Consider the following 20081-nt stretch of genomic DNA (forward strand, 5'->3'; position numbering starts at 1 on the left):
AGGTCTCTTCTAGATACCCACCATTCCGCTCCAGAGTGAACAGCTCCTTAAAGCCAGTTTCCTGCAGGTTGCCAGGTCCATCCACACGCACGGAACGCTGGCTGCCGTGGGGCACCCAGCCCCGGGAAGATTTTAAGGAAGATTTTGAATTAGTAATAATTTTTTAAGGAATTAATTAAAGGAAGAGAAAGAAAGAAAAGAAAAGGCTTTGATCAACAGCCCCCCCTGGGACTCCCAGGGGCCTCTGCGCCAGCCCCGCAGGCCAGCACCCCTGGGATTTCCCCTTTTCTCCCCTTTTTTTCCTTAAATAACCCCACTCAGCTCCTCACAGGGGCACCGAGGTCTTCACCCCCAGCACCCACCCTACCACCCCACCTCCCCCCCCGGCCCGTGGGAGCCCCAGGTTAGGGGGGGGGACCCAAAGGGTTTTCAGCAAGGGGTCAGTGTCATTAACCCCATTCTGCAGGTGGGGAAACTGAGGCAGGGACTGAGGAGACCCTGAGCTCCAACACCCTGTGGCAGAGGTGGGCGGAAGGCAGGATGGGGTGCAAGGGGCTGGGTAGGGGCCCCCCCAGGCTGCACCCCAAGGCCAGGCCCTGCCATGCGCTGGCGGCCACACGCTCGCCGGCTGCTTTCGTTTTCCCCCGCCGAGGCCAGGGGCACGCCCAGAACCCCCCCCCGCCCAAAGACGAAGCCCCAAAACCGCCACCGCCACAGATATGGAGAGCACCCACGTATGGCCAGAGGGGGGCAGGACCCTAAACACTCCCCTCCTGTCCCACAAAGGCAGCAGAGTTTGGGGTATCCCTTCCTCCAGACCTGGCCAACACCCCCCCCTTCGTCCCTGCGCCCCCCAAACTTGGCCATGGCACACGGGCCCATCCTGGGGACCCCACGGGACCCCCACCGAGACTCCCAGCCAACACCACTGAAACCTGCTGCAGCTCCCATGGGTGCACTGAGTTTATCCCGGTCTTTGCAGGATGGCCCAGCTCCCCAGGGGACCCCCCCCCTAAACCATCAGGAGAAGCAAAACCAGGACCCCCCAAAAGCGCCACAGGAGCTTCACATCAGGGACCCCGTGGGGGTGGGGATGACGACACACACAGCACCAAGGTGGGTGCCCAGCGACCACCTCCCCCCACCCCTGCCCTCCCTCATGGCACAAGAATTCTGCCAAATAAAGTTATTTTTCTCAATTCTGGGCCTGATTTTGATTTCACCAGCGCTTCCCCAGGCTGGCAGAGCCCAGCTTCACCTCTCCCTGCTTCTTTTCACCCCAAATATTGAAAAATTGCAAATATTTCACCCCAAATATTTCAGAGCCGATCCCGGCTCCCCTGGGACAGGATTTAGGGCATCGCCCCATCCTCGGACCCCGCGTCCATTCCAGCGGGGGCTGCCTCATGCCAAGATAATTCCGTTATCGCCTGCTTCCGCTGGAGGCAGCCGATGGGCAGCGCGGTGAGAGCCACCGGCGCATCCCAGAGAGATCCCGGTGCATCCCGGCATGTCCCCAAGCACGGTTACTGACACGGCTCCCATCCACGGAGAGGCCACAGCTCTGGAGGGGTTAAAGCCACTCGGGGCAGAGCCAAGAAGAGAAAAGGCCTGTCAATGTAAAGTGCCATTTATTTTTTTTTTCCATGATGAAAATATCGAGTTTAAAAAAAAAAAAAATAAAATAATTGCACCAAAACGCTTGAGACTTTCTCCTCCTCCTCCAAAACCCAGCACCAAAACCAACTGAAAATACCCCAAAGCTTTACGAACTGTCCCTTTCCCATCTCCCACTTAAATTAAGAGGCAAAAACCATAATGACGAGCATCCCCGCGGCACTGCGTTGCCTCGCCTGGGCATGAGCCGAGCCCGCAAGCGCAGACCCCTCCCCCAATCTGGGGTCTCCCCCCAGGTTTGCCTTGGGGGGGACACACGGCTGCCCCCCGTGCTTGCCCCAAGCAGGGCAGCGCCTTTGTCCTTTGCTGGGGAAGAGGAGAGAAAAGGGTACGAGGGGTTTGGGGTTACCGAGTCACGGTGCTTGCTTTTGGGGGGCTGCCCCGAGCGCAGGCAGAGGGGCTGTCAGCCGCCAGCCCAATGGGGCAAAAAAACCCCAAAACCCAAAAACCAAGAAACAGCCCCAAAAGAAGGAAAACACACACCAAAAAATCCCACCAAGCTTCTAAAAACCATCTCATGGGGCCTTGGGGATTGCAGAGCGTCACGTGGGGGGAGCAGGGGAGCAAGTCACGCAAAAATACATACCCGGGGTGGAAAAGGAGGTGACAGCGGGGAGCTGCCACCCCCATGGCACAGCCGGTGCTGGTGGGGATGGATCTGGCCACTCGACCAGGGCCACAGCCACCACGGGCCCAAGGGGGGTTTTGGAAGGTCCTTCCAGGGAAGGAGGGGAGGTGACAGGGGGCTGCGGGGCAGGCAGGGACCATCAGCTACGGTCAGGCTGAGGTGGCCTTTGGAAAACCCCGTGGCCTCGGGACAACGAGGGTCTCGCTGGGTGGGTTCATCCCTGCCCTGCAAGGCCCAGCCTAGGCACCCCGCAGCGCCCAGCCGAGGGGAGCGGGGGGCTCTGGGGGGCTCCAGTGGGGAGCCCTGGGGCTCTGCCACAGTCCCGACGGCCGAGGCCACTCGTGCAACGGGCGAGAGGCAGCTGGAGCGAGAAAACCTGCAGCCTGGAGGGGTTTCACCCTTCCCTGTGCCCAGGTGGCAGGAGAGGGACCCCACGCCCGGGCTAGCCCGGCTCTGCCCTGGCCACAGTGGACAACCAGGCTCTCTGCCTCCCACCTCTCCGCGCTGGAAGGAGCCAGGGAAGGAAAGCCCGTGTTCTGCTCTTGCCTCGGCACCCAAAGGTACGAGCCACAGCTTGCCGGGTAGCCGCGGTGCCGGGGGAGCTGCTCAGGCACCCACCGCACAGCTCCCACCCGAGAGCTCGGCCTGATCTCAGATCAAGGCAGATCAAGACCTCAACAGATCAAGACCCTTCACCACATATCCAGTGCGTGACAAGAACAGGCTTTAAAACCACCATTTAAAAAGAAAACAAACAAAATACAAATCTCAGCTCTCCTCCACCCGCAGGCGGGCTGGGAGGGGGCTCACCGCCACGCTCTTCTCCAGCTCAGCCATAAAGCATCCCTCCTGCCCGCCTCGACAGGGTGCCCCCGCTGGTTTGGGCCACCCTAGACAGGGTTTCTCCATTCCTGGCCCCACCGATTTCTCGTGGAGCCCACAGGAAAACCAGGGAGGAGGTGAAGCATCCGCTGTGCTTGTCCCCATCCCCTGCCACCACCTCACACACATGCAAGCGTGCGCACACATGATCATTTTCTTTCTTTTTTTTTTTTTTTTTTAACCCAAGTGAACATGTTTCCCAAAAAAAAAAAAAAAATTAAAAAAAAAATTAACATAAGCAGCACCACATTTCCCAAGTGTCAGGAGCTCCAGAGCTGGAGCAGAGGCCCGGCACACCCCCACATCAAAAGAAACCAACCCCGCTTTGGCTGTGGGGCGGCCGATAAAGACCCTTCCGAGGGGATGGTGCTTTGCCGCTGGGACGCGAGGCGAGAAGGGGCCGAGGAGAAGGAAGGAGGGCAGTTCTGTCATTTACTGAAGGAGAAGAAATGGTGACAGAGGCAGATGTGCTGACACCAGGCGGTCGGCTCGGCCCTCACATGGCAGCGCGGGTGGGTGTGCTGGGCTGGTTCAACCGCAGCGTTCTGCACAGCCAGCCGGCGAAATCCACCTCCTCCACTTCGGAGCGTTTGATGAAGGTGTGACTCTGGAAGCGAAGGGAAACAAGGTTAGGAGCATCGCCAGCTGCTCCCCGGCTCCCAAAACCCGGCCCCAGGTCCGTGCTGTGGGGCTTGACCCCAGCGAGGTGAGAAGATCCTGGCGCTCGAGGCTGCTCTCAGGCAGTGAAAGCAGATTTGGGGAAAAATACTTGCCCCTTGCAGCCCTGTGGCTGGGATTTTTAATCTGTGCTGGCCACACAGTTGACACACAGGCATGGGAGCAAGGAAGATCTACGGGAGAGCAGAGCCTGCACGGCCCGAAGAGCTGTGCTGGGTGGGCAGAGCAAGGTGCTGCAGCTCCTGCGCTCCCCGGGGTCCCCACTCGCCCCTGGGTGGCAGACCCTGCTCCCCCGGGGGCAGAAGGTAAGGGAGAAGCACAGGCAGGAGGGGATGACCTTCATGAAGGGCACGGGGCCACAAGCACACAGGCCACCTCCTTTGCAAGGGCTACGTGGGAGCACGCCGACGTAGCTCTGGGGCTCAGCATGATGCCAAGGAGGAAAGCCAAGGGCAACACGGTTAAACTGGGCTCACAGAATGGTTAGGGTCGGAAGGGACCTCAAAGACCATCCAGTTCCAACCCCCCTGCCATGGGCAGGGACACCTTCCACCAGACCAGGTTGCTCCCAGCCCCATCCAACCTGCCCTTGAGCACTGCCAGGGAGGGGGCAGCCACAGCCTCTCTGGGCAGTCTGTGCCAGCGCCTCACCACCCTCACAGTGAAGAATTTCTTCCTAATATCTAATCCAAATCTCCCCTCTTTCAGTGTCAAACCGTTACCCCTTGTCCTATCACTACACCCCCTGACCAAGAGTCCCTTCCCACCTTTCCCATCAGCCCCTTGAAGCACTGGAAGGCCACTGGAAGGTCTCCCCGGAGCCTTCTCTTCTCCAGGCTGAACAACCCCAACTCTCTCAGCCTGTCCTCACAGGAGAGCTGCTCCAGCCCCCTGAGCACCTTCATGGCTCGAGCAGGTCCACGTCTTTCTTACGCTGAGGACCCCAGAGCTGGACACAGCCCTGCAGGTGGGGTCTCACCAGAGCAGAGGGGCAGAATCACCTCCCTCAACCTGCTGGCCACGCTGCTTGTGATGCAGCCCAGGACTCGGCTGGCTTTCTGGGCTGCGAGCGCACGTTGCTGGCTCACATGCAGCCCATAATATTCATCTGCCCAGCTCGGGAGGGAAAGGTTTGTCCCAGGCACCTCCGCAGACACGGCGGGACAGGCGGGTGGTTCCCATCTGGGGCTCCATATGGGCTAGATACCATCACTGCCTTTGAATCAAAGGTGAGTGAGTCACTCCCTCTCCCAGGCTCCGTTTGGCTCCTCTTAAGCTCAGCCTGGGAGTTCCCAGCCTTTTGAGCAAGAGAGGCACGGAGGGACGGGGCAGCAGTTTGCAGATCTGGTGCCACCCCACTGGAGAAAGAAAATTGCTCTCCCCACTCACCATCAGCATCTTCAGATCTGCCCGTTCTGCTGGATTTTTAATTAAGCTGAAATGAGAAGAACAAGAGAGCAAAACCAAGGCTGAGACACTTCTTGTGGGAAACCAGTTATCTGGCTAGAGAGGTCTCCAGCTTCACCCAAAGCCACTTGGCCTCCTGGCTGCTTTCCCCAGGAGCCTGGCAGCATGGAAACGGCTCAGAAAGCATCATCTCCAGCAGCCCAGCGCCTAGGGAGAGCTGCAGGATCCATCTCTCTCAGACCGAGTGGATGAACTGCACCCTGCAAGTGGAGAAAAGGACCTAACACTTAGCAAAGGGGAGTGATTTTTGTCATGTCCAAGCTCTGTGATTTAAGGGGAGCTGCAGCAGCATCTCCAGGTATCCCCCCCCCCACATCAGCAGGTCTGGAAGTCGATGGTGCATGCCTGGTGCCTGCAAGGCTGCGGGGTGACTCACAGCCCCAGCAATCTGCTCCACCATCCCCCTGCCAGGCTCGTATTTAGAAGGTGCTGGGATACTGCTAAGCACCACCACAAATAAACTGTCTTTATTCCAAGCCTTCCCAAGGCAGGAGTTCCCAGCACAACGCGGGATCATGCTGCAGCCAGGGAGAGATCACCTCCAGAGCACGGAGAATATTGCATTACCCCGAACGTTTTGGGCGGAGCTGCAGCCTGCAGAGCTGTCAGGGAGCACGCACAGGCCTCCACCTTCAGCCATAAGCAGAAATCCTTACCATTTATTTACAAACTCCTGGAAATCTTGCGTGAAAACTCCATTCGGCAGCTTGGGAGGTGGCTGCAGAGAAAAGGAGAAGGGGTTTCTGCATCACCGTGTGTTAATGGCTCCAAAGAACAGCGTGTCACCCGCCGTCTTTAACGAGCCGCAGAAAAGCTGCGCTCCACAGCTATCGTCCTCCTCCAAGCTGCCCTTCGCAACCAGGGAACTGCTCCCCACCTTTTCTGACCCTGGCAGCAAACTGCTGCCCCAGCACGATGCGCAGCTGGGGGGACCCCACGCTGAATCACTGCTGGGAAACCAAAACGGCAGCGTCGCAATTCTGGATCCAACCTTGCAAATCCCAGCTCTGGCAAAGCCTCTGGCGGACAAAGCCATGCCAGAAATGATAACTGGGGGTCGACTCCTACCACCCTGAAAGGGGAAGCTGCTCTTTCCACTTGCTGGTGGGATGGACCCTACCTTGAAAGTCTGGGAGGGCATTTCAACCTGGGATTTTAGCACTGGTCAGCCTCATTCAAAGGGCTTGATCTGAGAAAACGTGCCTGACCGCAGCATCTGGGCAGAGGAAGCATTCATCCCCTGCCCATCTAGGGAGGAGCACGGGGGCAGAAGGAGCAGGTCATTACAGCCAAGAGCTCCCCTCCCTGCTCTCCTCTTTCGGGGGTGTTATGAGCTTCCCCCTGCAGAGCCTTGTTCCGCAATCAGAGGTGCTTTTGCGATACAAAGAGGTGGGAAGAGGGAACAGGGGAGAAGGAAAGGATGTCAGTGCAGCTCAGGGGGCTCTCTATTGAACAGCCTGTTACAGCAAAAGTTTTGGAGCCCACCCTGACTCGGCAGAGTAGACAGGACGCTGTGGTACCCCAGGGAAGTCCAGCAGAGCCGACAGTAAAGAAATACTCACCTCATTAACTATATAATCCAGCAACTCAAAGATGGCCATGGCAGGCCGGCTGTCCATCCCATAGCCTGTGTGGTGAAGGTGACAAAAACAGTGGTGAGTGGCTGTTCAGGGACAGCAAAGGGCTTCACGTCGTGTGAAAAGCACACACGCTGTGGGACTTCTGCTGGGAGAGGCAGAGGCAGCCTGCTTGGGAACTGACCCGCGGTTAAGAAAATAACGAAGAGAAAACCAAAACACACTCCGAAATTTCAGGTTTCTTTCACGGCGCCTCTAGTCCAGATTTATTTCCTAGCTTGGAGCATTTGGAGAGTACCAGACCATCTGCTGTGGCAGGCTGGCAGCGCTTCTAGAGCCTTCTGCTTCCAAGCAAATGGCTCAAGCAGAGCCTCCTTCAAATCCCCGTGCCGGTTTGGTACTTCTACAAGAGCTCTTCCTAAAGAGCTGCCTCTAGCTTGAGAGGAACCTGTTGGCAGCAGGGGCAAAGCCTGAGGCACAACAGGGGCTGTGACAGTGTCCTTCAAAGCATCCCCTCCAAGGGTCCACGTCCCGACAGCCTGCACCGGCCCCAGCACGGGGCGCTTCGCTGCGTGGCTTAAGCCTTCTCGTGGGACACCCAGCAGGGTCTAAAGGAGCCCAGGGCAGGCGGATAAACTGAGCTCTTTAAAACCTTCATAGACGCCGGTGGACACTCCAAATCCGTTCCTTCACAGCATCCCCAGAGCAACCTCCACCTCCCCATGCAAGACCAGACTCCTGCCTGCGCTCCTGAGGAGTTACAAACCTCTGCAGCAGAGTGGATTCCGCTGGAGCACCGACGTGGCTCCGTTTCTAAGGAAAGGCCTCCCTAGAAACACTCACCTCCCCTCCACAACCTCATCCAACACGGCCTTTGGCTCACCCAGCCACACCGAACGCCCGACCCCTTCTCCCCCACGTCTGCGTGTGGTTCCCAGTGCGTACGCCAGCCCCTACCACTGACGGGGCGTCCTGGGGGCCTGGCCCGCGGCGAGATGCTGTGGGACTCTCCCTCTGCCCCGTCCACCACAGGACGGCCAAATATTGCTTCCAGTTCCTTGGAGTCTGGCGGGGGGATTGGGTACCTTCCGATAGACAGCTCCACTAACGACAGACCCATGCTCCAGATGTCGGACTGGACCGAGTAGTGGGTGCCCTGCAACCGCTCGGGCTGGAAGGAAAGAGCAGAAACACCCGTCGACACGGAGCATCAATACACAGAGTCGTAAGTGGCACGTACTGAAACGAAACAGATGAGACTCGATGCCCTGAGGGCCTCTCCATCTCAGCTCTCCGCCTCTCCAGGGAAAAGACTGTCCCAAATGGGTCACGTGCAACGGGGACGTGAAAGACGGATCACGTGCGAACGTAACGCGCTCGTACGCATCTGCTCAACGGCTACAGTTGAGCCTTTACAGCTGCTTATACCTGAGAGTCCAGAGTACACAGGAGGAGACTATTTCTCTGTATGCCGAGGTCTAATTAACTCCATTCATTAACAACATTCATTTCCCCCCCCCCCCCCCACTTATTCCTGTTAATAGCCCGGAGGAACTTGAGGAGCAGAAAATCCACTCTAGGCTCTTACCATTGAAAGAAAAATAAAAATGAAAAATAAATAAAATTGATGCAAGTCACCCAGCTTTGAGTCAGCTGTGCAGACCCAGGGGCTGAGTGCAAAGGAGATATTATTTTTAAATAGGCGCTGTCTAACTATAACCAGACTTGAATAACCATTCCCAAAATACGAGAGCAGCTCAGACCTAGGCGCAGAAGTGTAGCCCGACGGCTGCCCCAATAACCCACTGCTCGCTCCCAGCCACGACCACACCTGCTGCGGGGAGAAGACCCCCACCTCCCCTCCGCCTTTCGGCCAGCAGGACCTGGGGACTCCAAGCCAGCCAGGAGGTAATTTTATTGTCCTGGACACTCTATTATCTGCAGTTGAGCTAACGCTGATGATGGTTCTCATTTAAAGGAGAGGCGCTTCCTGCAGTTCACCCTCACTGGCTGATTCCAATTTGACTTCAATCTGTACCAAAACCCAGCTGCTCTAAACTGGTTTTACCTCCCTTTCGCCAGCAAGTGCATAGGATCAAAGCAGCAGAGGAGGTGTGTGTACCAGCATCTGCATCCCCTGCCCGCTCAGTTTTTTTGGACAGAGCTTTGCAGACAGAAAGAGAAGAGGTTTTTGAACCCACAAACACTCGCCATGATAAAATATGGAAGTATTTGTAGGATTTGAAACGTCTTTCCCAGCAAGTCTCTGCACTTCCACGTGCACCGCTGCTAGCCAGGCACAGGCTGGAGCAGACAGGGGAGTGACTCCTCGAGAGGATGTGGCTTCTCTAGCACAGGATGGTGCCTCGAAGCACTGGGCTCACCCCTGATGTGAACCAGGAACGGGGCCGTCCGGGTGAGGATGGAAACACCGAGCAAAACCGTGAGCAAATTGTAAAAAAAACAGCAGCCAAAAGTTGAAAGGAACTTACAGACATGTAGGACCGAGTTCCCACAAAAGAGTTTGCCATGGAGTCAATGAGTTGACCGCTGACCCCGAAATCACACAGCTTAATCTCGCCTCGAGAATTAACCAGGATGTTTGAAGGCTTCACATCTGACAACAGCAAGAGAGAAGAGCGTAAACACGACTCTAGATAAAACACAGGGCTCTTGTACCGCAGGCAGCTATTTTTAGGTTCCTCCTCTCACCTCTGTGCATGATTTGGTGCTTCTCTCTCAGATACGCCAAGCCTCTCAGAACCTAGAAGGAAACCAAAGACAGGATGAGATCAGCGCCGGGAAGGGAAGTGCTTTCCCTTCGGCAGGACACGTTGCATAAGCTCCGGGCGCTGCCACGCTGCAGCCTGGCATGGAAAGCCGCCCCGTAGCGTCCATGTGTTTCAGGGTTTGCAATTTATCACCGAGTCAATCGCGGATCTTGGGTTTACTGCCCGAGAAAGCTTCTCCCGAGTCTTCTCCAGGAGAGGCCAACACCAGGCAGTGCGACGCAAGGGGTCGGAGCTACAGAGAACGGTTGGGAATGTGCTTTCCCCCTCCCCTCTCACACACACCACTGCCTCTTGCCCCAGGAAAGCGCGTACAGGGAAATGAAGAAAGCTCCCTAAGGCAACACAGGCATTACTATTCCCAAACCACGGCCAGCAAATCCTTTCCGGAAGCCTGAGGAGCCACCGTCACTCACCGCTATACTGACTTTCCCCAAGATCTCCTCAGGAATTCTTTTGGCTTCTTTCAACACTTGATCCAAAGAGCCGCCATCCTAAAACAAAGAACATCCAAATGACCAACACGCCAAGCCCCGGCAGGAAAACAGAGCAGCTGGCTGTACAGGCAAGCACGCCCAGGGAGGGCGAGGGGTACAGGAGCAGCACGCAGCATCCCAGCCCAGCTGTCTGCAACGACTCAGCATCCAGCACACTCCTTTCACAGGGGAAAAAAAGCCAAAAATCTGGTGATCAGAGCTCAAGCTTCTCACTGAAAACTATTTTAATGCTATCTTCTATCAGCTCTACTTCTTGCTCTTAGTCCTTAGCTTCCTCTCCATCAGCGGTAAACGCAAAGACGACGCTGCCAGCGCTGATCCAGAGCAACGACAACACCGCTCTCCACCAGCCAGAGCACCAAACGCACACTGTGCTTCACAGCAAGCTCCACAGAGCAGCAGGTTTACAACATTTCCGCTTGGCCAACCCCCAAAACCCCTGCTTCTGCTTTCCAAAAAGTCGACCTCTGTCATTTCGACGCCTAAGCAGGAGCGTGCGGCTCCTACCAGGAGCACCGTGGCCTTGCTGCAGCCAGAGCAAGGAGCCGGCGCGGCTGCCAGCACCCCATCCCGCCCCACCTGCCATGTCAAGCTGTGGGGAGACGCAGTTCAGAACAGTCCAGGGAGCAGCAGTTTGCAGAGGAGGAACGGGAACGGGGGCTCACCATGTGCTCCATGCAGATGGAGATCTCTCCGTCGCTGTAGAAGGCTCCGTAGAAACCCACGATATACGGGGAATTACACTCGTGCAGCACCTGCAGCTCTCGGATAATCTGATTCCTGATGGCCGGTTTGATTTCTAAATGAATCAGCTGCCAAGATAGAAAAAAATATTGGAGGTGTTAACCCCTGGAAAAACTTACAGGAACCACGTGAGCAAGTCCTGAGCGCTGGAAGGAAACAAAGTCTTCAGGGGAAGCTCTGCTTCACTTTTTACCACTTGACTTTTCAGACTGTTCACCATTTGCAGACTAACACTGAGGACAGAAGGACAGGCAGGGCCCTGCACAGCCTGTGAGCGACTGAAGCCGCTGCCGGCCATGGAACACACGGAGATCGCACAGGAGAGAGAGCGGAAAGACCCGCCAGAAGTTTGATGCAGATCTGACTCAGCAGACGGGAACATTTTCACAAGCTCTGTAGGTGTTGTAAGAAGAGGTGCTCTGATATCAAGGAAACCACAGAAAGTGAAAAAACCCCCGTGAAGATGATGCACGTGAAAGAGCAGTTGCTTTATTCCTTGGGCTCCACACAGAGTCAGTTACCAGAGCTGTGGGTAGGGAAGCCAGAGGCTAGAAAACACAACAGCAGGTCAGAAAAAAAGAACCACTGTTACTGCAAGGTCTAGGACACCCACCCCCAGGGACGTCTGTCCTTCCTGCAGACCCACAAAGGCCGGTCTGGGCAGGAAGGACAGCAGCACCGCAGCTTGTCCTGGCTTCAGTTTCTGAACATAAAACTCCCAGCAATCTCAAAACGACCCAGTGACGTCCAACACTCCCAAATCAAATGCCCCAGAAGACTCCAAGAGCTCAGCTCTGAGCAAACCCACCTAGAGAAGCAGATTTGCTCACCGAGACCCACTAAACCACCCCAGCAGTGGGTGAGACGTTCAAGGAAGCTGTCCTACAGGTGAGCGGTTGCGCTGTTCTCGCCAAGCACGGCCTTTTCTAATAGGTGGACAAGCATCTCCTACTTCTCTACTACAGGGCACCACAGCAGAAGACGTTGCCCATAAACCCCTGCCCGAGAGGAACCACTGTCAGAGCTGCTTGGAACTACCTCGGGGATCTGTTAAGTGGGTAGCGAGGGGCAAGGAACACGTGTGTGCCAAACCCATCCCTCCACCTGCCATTTCCAGTCCTCACTGGCCACCACCTAGGGTCCTCAAGAGATCTGCTTCCTACTGCTTCTGTCCAGTTTAGCCAAGTTCATTCGAACCAGCTTCACTGGGAAAAAGAACAAACTTCCCACACAAGGCACGCTCCAAACCCCGGGGACCTGTCGCAGAGAGCGTGGCCTCTCCCAGGGGAGGACTCCGAGACAGGCAGGACAGCTCAGAGATGAAGCAGGAGAGGGTCCAGGTAAAAACCTTGCTGAGGTCAGCTGGGACCATAGTCCGGACCCCGACAAGGTGGTGAGGGTGCAAATGGGTCACTGCAGAGAGATCCCAACCGAAGCCACCTCTCCCCTCTCCCGGGCAAGTGCTGGATGCTCTCCAGCACGATGCCACAGCCCACTCCTCCCCCTCCCCCATTACCTTCCGTGCCATAATGAGCCCTGAGGGTTTGTGCTGCACTTTGGTGACCACACCGCCATTGCCAGCCCCCAATTCGGAGATCCTCTCGAAGTCATCGTCCTTCAGCTCGCCCACTTTGGCCTTCTGCGTGAGGAAAGCTTCCAGGCGCTTCTTCTGCTGCTCGTCCAGCTCCAGTTCCTCGAGCTTCTTCTGAAGGTCCACCAGGTTTGCCCTGGAGAGGGGAGGAGGAGACAGGAGGGATGGTCAGGAGACTGCGAGGGCAGCGCCAGGGAAAGAGGGGAGGATTTTTTTTAGGGAAGTGGAAGGAAGTAACTGAAAACCATCGTCTGACACGTACTCAGCCCCAGCAGCAAGACTAAAGCAAAGCTCTGGAGAGAGGCAGGGCTCGGCTCCGGTGCCGACAGGGTCACATGGACAGTGAGACCTGTGGTGCAATATCTGCCCAACACGCACATCTCCTCTGGAGAGGAGCTTTAGTGCAGTCAGCTGTTTTGGGAAAGCCAAGGAGTAGGGAAAATCCTTCAGCCCTTAAAGAGGCAGCACAGCTCAGCCCGGAGAGAACAGCAGCACCAGCAACCTCTCCCGACACGGGAAGCCAAGCTTGGGTTTCGCTGCGAAACACGAGAAGGGCTTTCCATGGTGTCCAGCAACCCCCTGCTCCGTTAGACCCCCCCGCCACCCCCCAAACCCACTGCTCCCAAGCACAAAGGGGTGTCTGTGCTCCCCCAGCACCTGCTGCTGAGCTCCCGTCACCCACGCAGGCTCCAGCTGCTCTCTCCCATTTGCTGCCCACCCCCTTAGTCCCCACCACCCGCACCTAGGGTGACCATTTGGGAGAGTCTCACCCCACCCCTTCCCCCCAGCACCCTGCGATGCTCTGCCTCCCCCCAGCACTGCCCGTACCCCCTCTCCACCACGTTTTGCCCCGCAAATCCTGCCCGCCAAGCCCTGATTACTGCCCCAAATTCTACCCCCCGAGCTTGGTCCCCATCCCAGCTCCAACTTGTGTGCCCAGCCTAGGGGTGCCTGGGGTAGGCAAGGGGTCGGGGAGAGGCAGCTGGGTCGACGGACTGGGGGTTAGAGGGGCTGGCGGCAGGGCTGGAGGCCGGTCTGACCCCCAGCTTTGCTGAGGGGGGGGGGGTGGCAGGGAAGGCAGAGGAGGCTGGGGGAAGGCCTGCGGGCAGCCGAGACCTAGGACGTGAGGGGACACGGCTGGAGCTGGGATGGGGACCGCGGCTCAGGGGGGAGGATTTGGGGCGGTAATCAGCCCCCCCCAGCCCCGGCCTGTCCCAGCCCGCCACAGGCCTCCCCCGGCTCCCGTGCCCGGCCTCTCCCGGCTCCCGCAGACTCCCCAGGCCCAGTGTCCGCCCTGCCCCGGCTCCCCCAGACCCGGTGCCCGCCATGTCCCGGCCCGGTACCCGCCCTGCTCCGGGCCCCCACCCCCCCCCCCACCCCACCCCAGGCCCGGCCCCCCCCCCCCCCCCCCCCCAGCCGCGGCGCAGCCTGGGCGGGCCCCGCCACCACTCACTCACTCGGCGGAGCCGTCGGGGCTCGGCCCCTCGGCAGCGCTGGGGGCGATGTTGAGGGCCGGCAGCACCGGCTTCCTCTTGGCCGGCATGGCCGGGCCGGGCCGCGCCTGCGGGGCCTAGCGGGGGCGCGGCCGCGCGGCGCGGGGGCGCGCGGGGGCGGGGCCAGAGGGGGCGGTGCCGCGCAGGGGCCTATCGGGGGCGCGGCCGCATGGCGGGGGGGGGGGGGTGGGGGTGGGGGGGGTGGGGAGGGAAGCACGCCTGCGAGGGGCGGGGCCAGAAAGGGCGGGGTGGTAGAAGGGGCGGGGCCTGAGAGCTGCGGCGAGAGGGCGGGGTGGGGGAGTCTCGCGAGATCTCGCTGAGGGAGGGAGGGAGGAGCAGGGGGAAGCCGCCATGGCGGAGGGGGCGAGGCCTGAGGGCGGGAGAGGGCGCGGGCTGTGCTGAGGGAGCGAGCGTGGTTGCCCCGTCAGTAATTAGCGAGCCAGTAATTAGCAGGAGCCCCCCCCAGCCCCTGCCTGCCCTGCCCAGCCCCTGCCCGCGCTGCCCTCCTGCTCGAGCCCAGGCAGCAGGCCCAGGGGATGCATGAGGGCCCTAACGAAGCCGGGCATTTGGGGACCATGGCCATGGGCGGGCGAGCGCCCTTTGCTCGGTTCCAGGGGCTCCTGGGCTCCGCCGCGGGGGCCATAAACCAGGGAGCGGCGCAGCGGTGGCGTGGGCAGCTGCCTTCACCGCTGCCGCCCGGTCAGAGGGCGTCGAGCGGCCGATAACGGGGCGCAGCCTTGTCCCCGCGCCGCGCCTCAGTCACACGCTGCCTTACTCACCCTGTGCGAATGGGGTGTGGCGGGGAACCCCAGGGGATCTGTTGGGCTTGGGCTTGTCTGGAGGGCGACGTGGGTGAGAGGCCTTGGGCTGACGCCCTCACCGTGGGGCGATGGGGAGGGACGAACGGAGCGGCCAACAAACCGTCGGGTGTTTGGCCCCCCCAGAGAGCCACGGGGGAAACTGAGGCACGGAGGGTGCAGGCAGCAGAACCCAGGTGTGCGGGCCAGCTCTGGCCGCAGGGAGCAGCAAGGACCAAGGTCTGCTGTGGAGGAAGCCATAAGTGGTGGTGTCCAAGCCAACAGCTTCCCTGGACGTTGTTTCGACACTTATAAAATGTGATTAAGACCGCTATGCTTGTCGGAAAAAAAAGGGAAATTGTCCCTAAAAATGGGTGAAAGTTCACGGGCAATCACAGCGTTCGGACTTCGCTCACCGGCCCTGGGCCCCTCCTGCCCCACTTGGTGGAGGAGGACAAAAACATTTGGCTAATGAGTTACGGAGCGCAGCGGGTCCATCCCCAGGGCGGCCCTGCCATCACTCACTGCCGTCCCCAATCAGGGACGGGAGATTTTGCAATCTGGGATGTTATTTCTGTGCAGTTGGAGTTTAAACTTTGCCACTTGGGTCAGGGCACCACGGAGGAAGAGGAGGAGGAGGTGGCTGAGCTCGGTGTCCGCCCTCCCCTGTGCACCGAGAGGGTTGAGAAGACAGGACGGATCTGTGGGAGTGAGATCTTACACAGGTATGACCTGGCTGCCAGCGCTCGATGGGATCCCTCTCCCTGATGGCCCCTTGCCTGGGTTGCCCAGCCAAACATCGTGGTAATGACCATGCCCCCATGTCCCCAAACCTGCCTTGAAGGACAGTTGAGTCAGTGCTGAATAGGTTGGGAAGGGCAGTTGGGTGATGGGTTGGGTGGAGTGGGTTGGGCAGTTGAGTGGTGGGTTGAGTGGTGGGTTGGGTATTTGGGCAGCATGTTGGTTGGTCAATCAATTAGGCAGTTGACTGGTCAGTCAGTTGGTCAGTGGGCTGGTTATTTGGTCAGTCAATCAGTTGCTCGGTTGGCCAACAGGTTGACCATTTGGTCTGTTTCTTGGTCGGTTCATTGATTTGGCTGGTCAGCCTGGTGGTCAGTTGGCCAGCTGGTTGGTCAGCTGGTCGGTTAGTTGGGTTGTCACTCGGCTGATGGGCCAGTTGGACAACTGGTCCATTGGCCTGTTGATTTTCTCTGAGTCCGGGGTCTTGAGCAGCGCCTGGGGTGGCAGTGGCAGAGTGGGGCTGAGTCCCCTCCTTGGGGCTGGCCGGTAGCAGCAGTCTCCTCCCCCTCTGCTTACCACCCAAAATGATTAACCTGATCTTCAGGAGCGATCAGGCACATGGGACAGGGCTGGATGGGGGAGCTGACCCATCCCTGGGCTCTGGGTGCTCATCCCACTCCTGCGCTGGGGGGCACGGTGGGGTTGGGGCAGCTGGGTGCCTGCGGGGAGCCCCTGGCTGTGCAGTTCTCTTGGGGGGGGGGAAATAGAGGATTTGGGAGTTTGGGCAGGTGGAAGGAGGCAGGGTGGGGGGTCACTGCCATGCCCCTGAGCCCCTGCATGGCTGTGCACGTGGGGCTTTGCCAGATGTGCCCACACGTGCTCACGTACGGGTGCTGGCACGTGTGCATGTTCACACACCCACGTCTGTGTGGGCATGCACACGTATGTTGAGTGGTTGCGAGCTCTGCACACGCGTGTGCCAGCGTGGCCATGTGCACGCCCAGCCGTGCACCCATCCCCATGGTGACACACAGTCACATGTGGTCACACATGTGTAGATACACCCCCCCGTGGCCCCGCACGCGTGTGCCTGTGCCCAAACATGCTCCCTACTCCCTCTCACCAGCCCCACGCCCACCCCACGATTCAGGGTGTCCCTGGGGCCGTGCGACCTTGGGGCGGGGGGGGGGTGGGTGGCAATCTTGGGGACCGGGTTAAGGACCTGACCCTGCCACCTTGCAGCCATGGCCGCTGGCGTGGGCAGCCTCGAGAGCCTCGACCTGCTGGACCTCCTTTTCGACCGCCAGGACGGGATCCTCCGTGGCGTGGAGCTGGGGACGCCGGCGGGCGCCTGGCACGAGGACAGGGTGAGTCCCCCGGGCTAGGGAGGGGGGAGGCCATCGCCGCCTCATCCCTGGCTCTGGCAGGAGTCCTCTGTCCCCACGCCTTGCCGGGGAGCTGGGAGCACCCCGCAGCGCAGGCAGCTCCTGTGGGCACCCCAGGGTGACGGGCACCTGTGTCCTCGCAGCGTGGCCAGGACGGCGAGGACTTCCTCAGCTCCATCCTGGGCTCTGGGGACTCTGCGTCGGACTCGCCCAGCTGGTCGCCGGCCACCAGCGACAGCGGGGTCTCCGAGGACCCCCCCTCTGACCAGCTCGACAGCCCCCCCAGGTGCTGTGACGGGGGTCCCAGCGAGGTCCTGTACCCCTACGCCAACCCCTGTTGGGCTCTGCCCCTCCCGGAGGGGGCTGGGGTCCGGCACCCCGAGGTCTCCATCGACCTGGGTGAGCCATGGGGGAGAGACTGGGTGAAGGACAAGGCTGGGGGCACTGGAGGGGATGGGGGGGACTGGGGACTTTGGGGAGCTGAGGGGGATGGGGAAGCTGGGGTCTCTCAGGGATGGGGGGAAATTAGGGGCGCTGGGGGGACTAGAGGGAACTGGGCAGACTGGGGAGAACTGGGAGGTCTGGAGGACTTGAGGGGGTGGCAGGGGGAGTGGGGAGAGCTTGGGAACTAGGGTGAACTGGGCAGACTGGTGTTGATGGGGGAGACAGGAAGAGGAGGGAGGTTTGAGGGGGATGGCGGGTGCTGAGGTGGGCTGAGAAGCCCAAGGTGTTCGGGGGGGGGGGGCTGGGGCAGGACCAGAGGGACAGTTTGGGGGGACAGAGTCCAGGGCCACTGGACTGGTAGGTGGCAGCAAGTCGCCGTAGCTCTGGGGCCATGGCAGGGGTGGGGGTCCTGCACTGGGGACACTGGGGACAGAGGGGGACACAGGACTGCTGACAGCCTCCGCTCTCCCCTCACCCAGATGTGTGGCACCCCGGCTTCTTCCTGGAGGAGAGCCAGGACCTGCCTGTGGTCTCCCCGCCTACATCCTGCACCCTCACCGTCAAGGACCTGCTGCTCTCGGGCAGCTCTGATGCCGTGAGTGTCTGCCTCTGTGTCCCCAACCCTCCTTGTCCCCAGCTCTGTCCCTTCCTGGACCATGATCCCCTCCCCATTCCTCTCCCCATCCCCACACTTGTCCCCTTCCCCACACCACAGCCCCAGCCCTGTCCCTTCCTGCACCACGATCCCATCCTTGTCCCCACCGTGGTCCCTGGGCTCAGGCGTGGGGTGACCCCACCGCCCAGAGCTGTCACCCCTCCGTGTCCCCGCAGCAGCCACAGGCGCCCAGCTCCCTGCTGAGGCAGAGCCAGGGGCAGTTCCAGGAGCTGGTGCTGACGGAGGACGAGAAGAAGCTGCTGGCGAAGGAGGGGGTGACCCTGCCCACGCAGCTGCCCCTCACCAAGGTGGGTCCCACCGTGCCTGGGAAGGGTGTGGAGTGGGGTGGTCCCAGCCGCAGCGGCCCTGACCCCCTGCCCCGTCTCCCCTAGTACGAGGAGCGGGTGCTGAAGAAGATCCGGCGGAAGATCAGGAACAAGCAGTCGGCTCAGGAGAGCCGCAAGAAGAAGAAGGAGTATATCGATGGGCTGGAGAGCCGGTACGGACCCCAAACCCCTGCTCTGGGCTGGACACCAACCCCCGGGGCTGGCACCACCACCCCCTGCCCCAGGCACCCTAGGGGCACCCGGCTGGCTGGTGATGGGCACGCTGCTCCTTCCCAGCCCTCCCAGACCTCATCCCCCTCTCCCTGTCCCCCAGGATGTCAGCGTGCACGGCCCAGAACCAGGAGCTGCAGAGGAAAGTCCTGCACCTGGAGAAGCAGAACTCGTAGGTGTTCCTGGGGCAGGATGGGGACAAGGGGGGGGAGGGTAGGATGGGGCTGAGACTCCCCCACCACCCCAGCCAGACCTGTTGGGGGACTGGAGGGGCTTGGAGGTGCTCATGGGCTCTCCCAATCCCCAGGTCCCTCCTGGAGCAGCTGAAGAAGCTCCAGGCTCTCGTGGTACAGTCAAGTAACAAGGCAGCGCAGACGGGAACCTGCATTGCGGTGCGTGGAGCCCCCAAACTCTCCCTCCTGGCCTCCTTGCTTCGAGGGAGGGAGGGAGGGAGGGAGAGAGGGATGCTCAGACACACAGGGATGTGCTGGCAGGGAAGGATGGACAGAGGGATGGATGTGTGCTAAGGCAGAAGGATAGATGTTCCATGGTTGGATGGATGGATGAAAGGATGGAGGAAGGGATGGATGGATGGATGGAGGAAGGGATGGAGGAAGAGATGGATGGATGGATGGATGGATGGATGGATGGATGGATGGAGGAAGGAAGGAAGGGATGGATGGAGGAAGGGATGGATGGATGGATGGAGGAAGGGATAGATGGAGTTGTGCTGGCACATGCACTGGGAGGGACGGAGGGATGCAGTCCTGATTCTACCACCAGCCCCCTCTCTGGGAGCCATGTCCCAGAACCTGGTCCCCCTCCACCACGGGTGCACGGTGACGTCCCCGCTCTGCCCCCAGGTCCTGCTGCTCTCTTTCGCCCTCATCGTCTTCCCCTCCATCAGCCCCTTTGCCTCCAGCAAGGCCGAGGCAGACGGCGACTTCAGACCCGTGCGAGGTGAGGGCCGCGCCGGGGCCGGGCGGGAGCTCGGGGCGCTGGGGCGGGCCCTGACTCCCCTTCGCGCTCAGTTTTCTCCAGGTCTCTGCACAACGCAGCCGCCTCCCGCGTGGCTTACACACAGCCCCCAGCCAGGGATGAGAAGCCCCCAGAGCCGCTGTGGCCAGAGAGCCCGGGCGAAGTCCCCGAGACCCTGCACGAAGCCTTTGGTGGCCGCTCGTTCATCCCACGCCCGCATAAAATCTCCCCCCGTAACGGCACGCAGCTGCTGGCCTCGGAGGGGCTGAGCCGTGGGGATGGGGATCGAGCTGACGCCCTGTTGGGGGACGGCACCGCACCCCACCATGGCCTGGCGTCGCTGGCTTGGACCGAGGCTGGCCACGGCAGGCCCACGGTGCTGGAGCCGGCTGAGGAGCTTTAAGCAGCACCCAGGGACCACGGGGGACACGATGGGGTGGCTCAGCACCTCATCCCCTATGGGACAAACCCTCGGGGTGACCCCTCTAGGATCTGCCTCCA

The 20081-nt window shown here is 59.9% G+C and overlaps 2 protein-coding genes across 4 annotated transcripts; one reads left to right on the forward strand and one right to left on the reverse strand.

Annotated features, from left to right (window-relative positions):
* Positions 1-3397: 3397 nt before the first annotated feature.
* On the reverse strand, positions 3398-14073 carry MAP2K2 (mitogen-activated protein kinase kinase 2). Of its 2 annotated transcripts, XM_086477316.1 has the most exons (11): positions 13988-14073; positions 12456-12666; positions 10861-11007; positions 10115-10192; positions 9622-9673; positions 9402-9526; positions 7867-8080; positions 6895-6959; positions 5989-6050; positions 5255-5300; positions 3398-3794 (listed from the first exon to the last, which is right to left on the reverse strand). In XM_086477316.1, the coding sequence occupies exons 1-11, from the start codon at positions 14071-14073 to the stop codon at positions 3684-3686; spliced, it is 1197 nt and encodes a 398-aa protein (XP_086333442.1). In that variant the 3' UTR covers positions 3398-3683. The 2 variants fall into 2 exon arrangements, with proteins under 2 accessions (XP_086333442.1, XP_086333443.1); XM_086477317.1 differs by lacking the exons at positions 6895-6959; positions 7867-8080.
* A 2732-nt stretch (positions 14074-16805) lies between these two features.
* On the forward strand, positions 16806-19983 carry CREB3L3 (cAMP responsive element binding protein 3 like 3). Of its 2 annotated transcripts, none has more exons than XM_086477314.1 (9): positions 16806-16928; positions 17090-17345; positions 17870-17985; positions 18195-18353; positions 18438-18544; positions 18706-18774; positions 18910-18994; positions 19466-19562; positions 19634-19983. In XM_086477314.1, exons 1-9 carry the CDS (start codon positions 16806-16808, stop codon positions 19981-19983), a joined length of 1362 nt encoding a protein of 453 aa, XP_086333440.1. The 2 variants fall into 2 exon arrangements, with proteins under 2 accessions (XP_086333440.1, XP_086333441.1); XM_086477315.1 differs by having other exon boundaries at positions 18222-18353.
* The last annotated feature ends 98 nt before the right edge of the window (positions 19984-20081 follow it).

The sequence above is a fragment of the Leptosomus discolor genome, chromosome 24 (genome assembly GCF_034619465.1).
Source record: "Leptosomus discolor isolate bLepDis1 chromosome 24, bLepDis1.hap2, whole genome shotgun sequence".
NCBI lineage: Eukaryota > Metazoa > Chordata > Aves > Leptosomiformes > Leptosomidae > Leptosomus > Leptosomus discolor.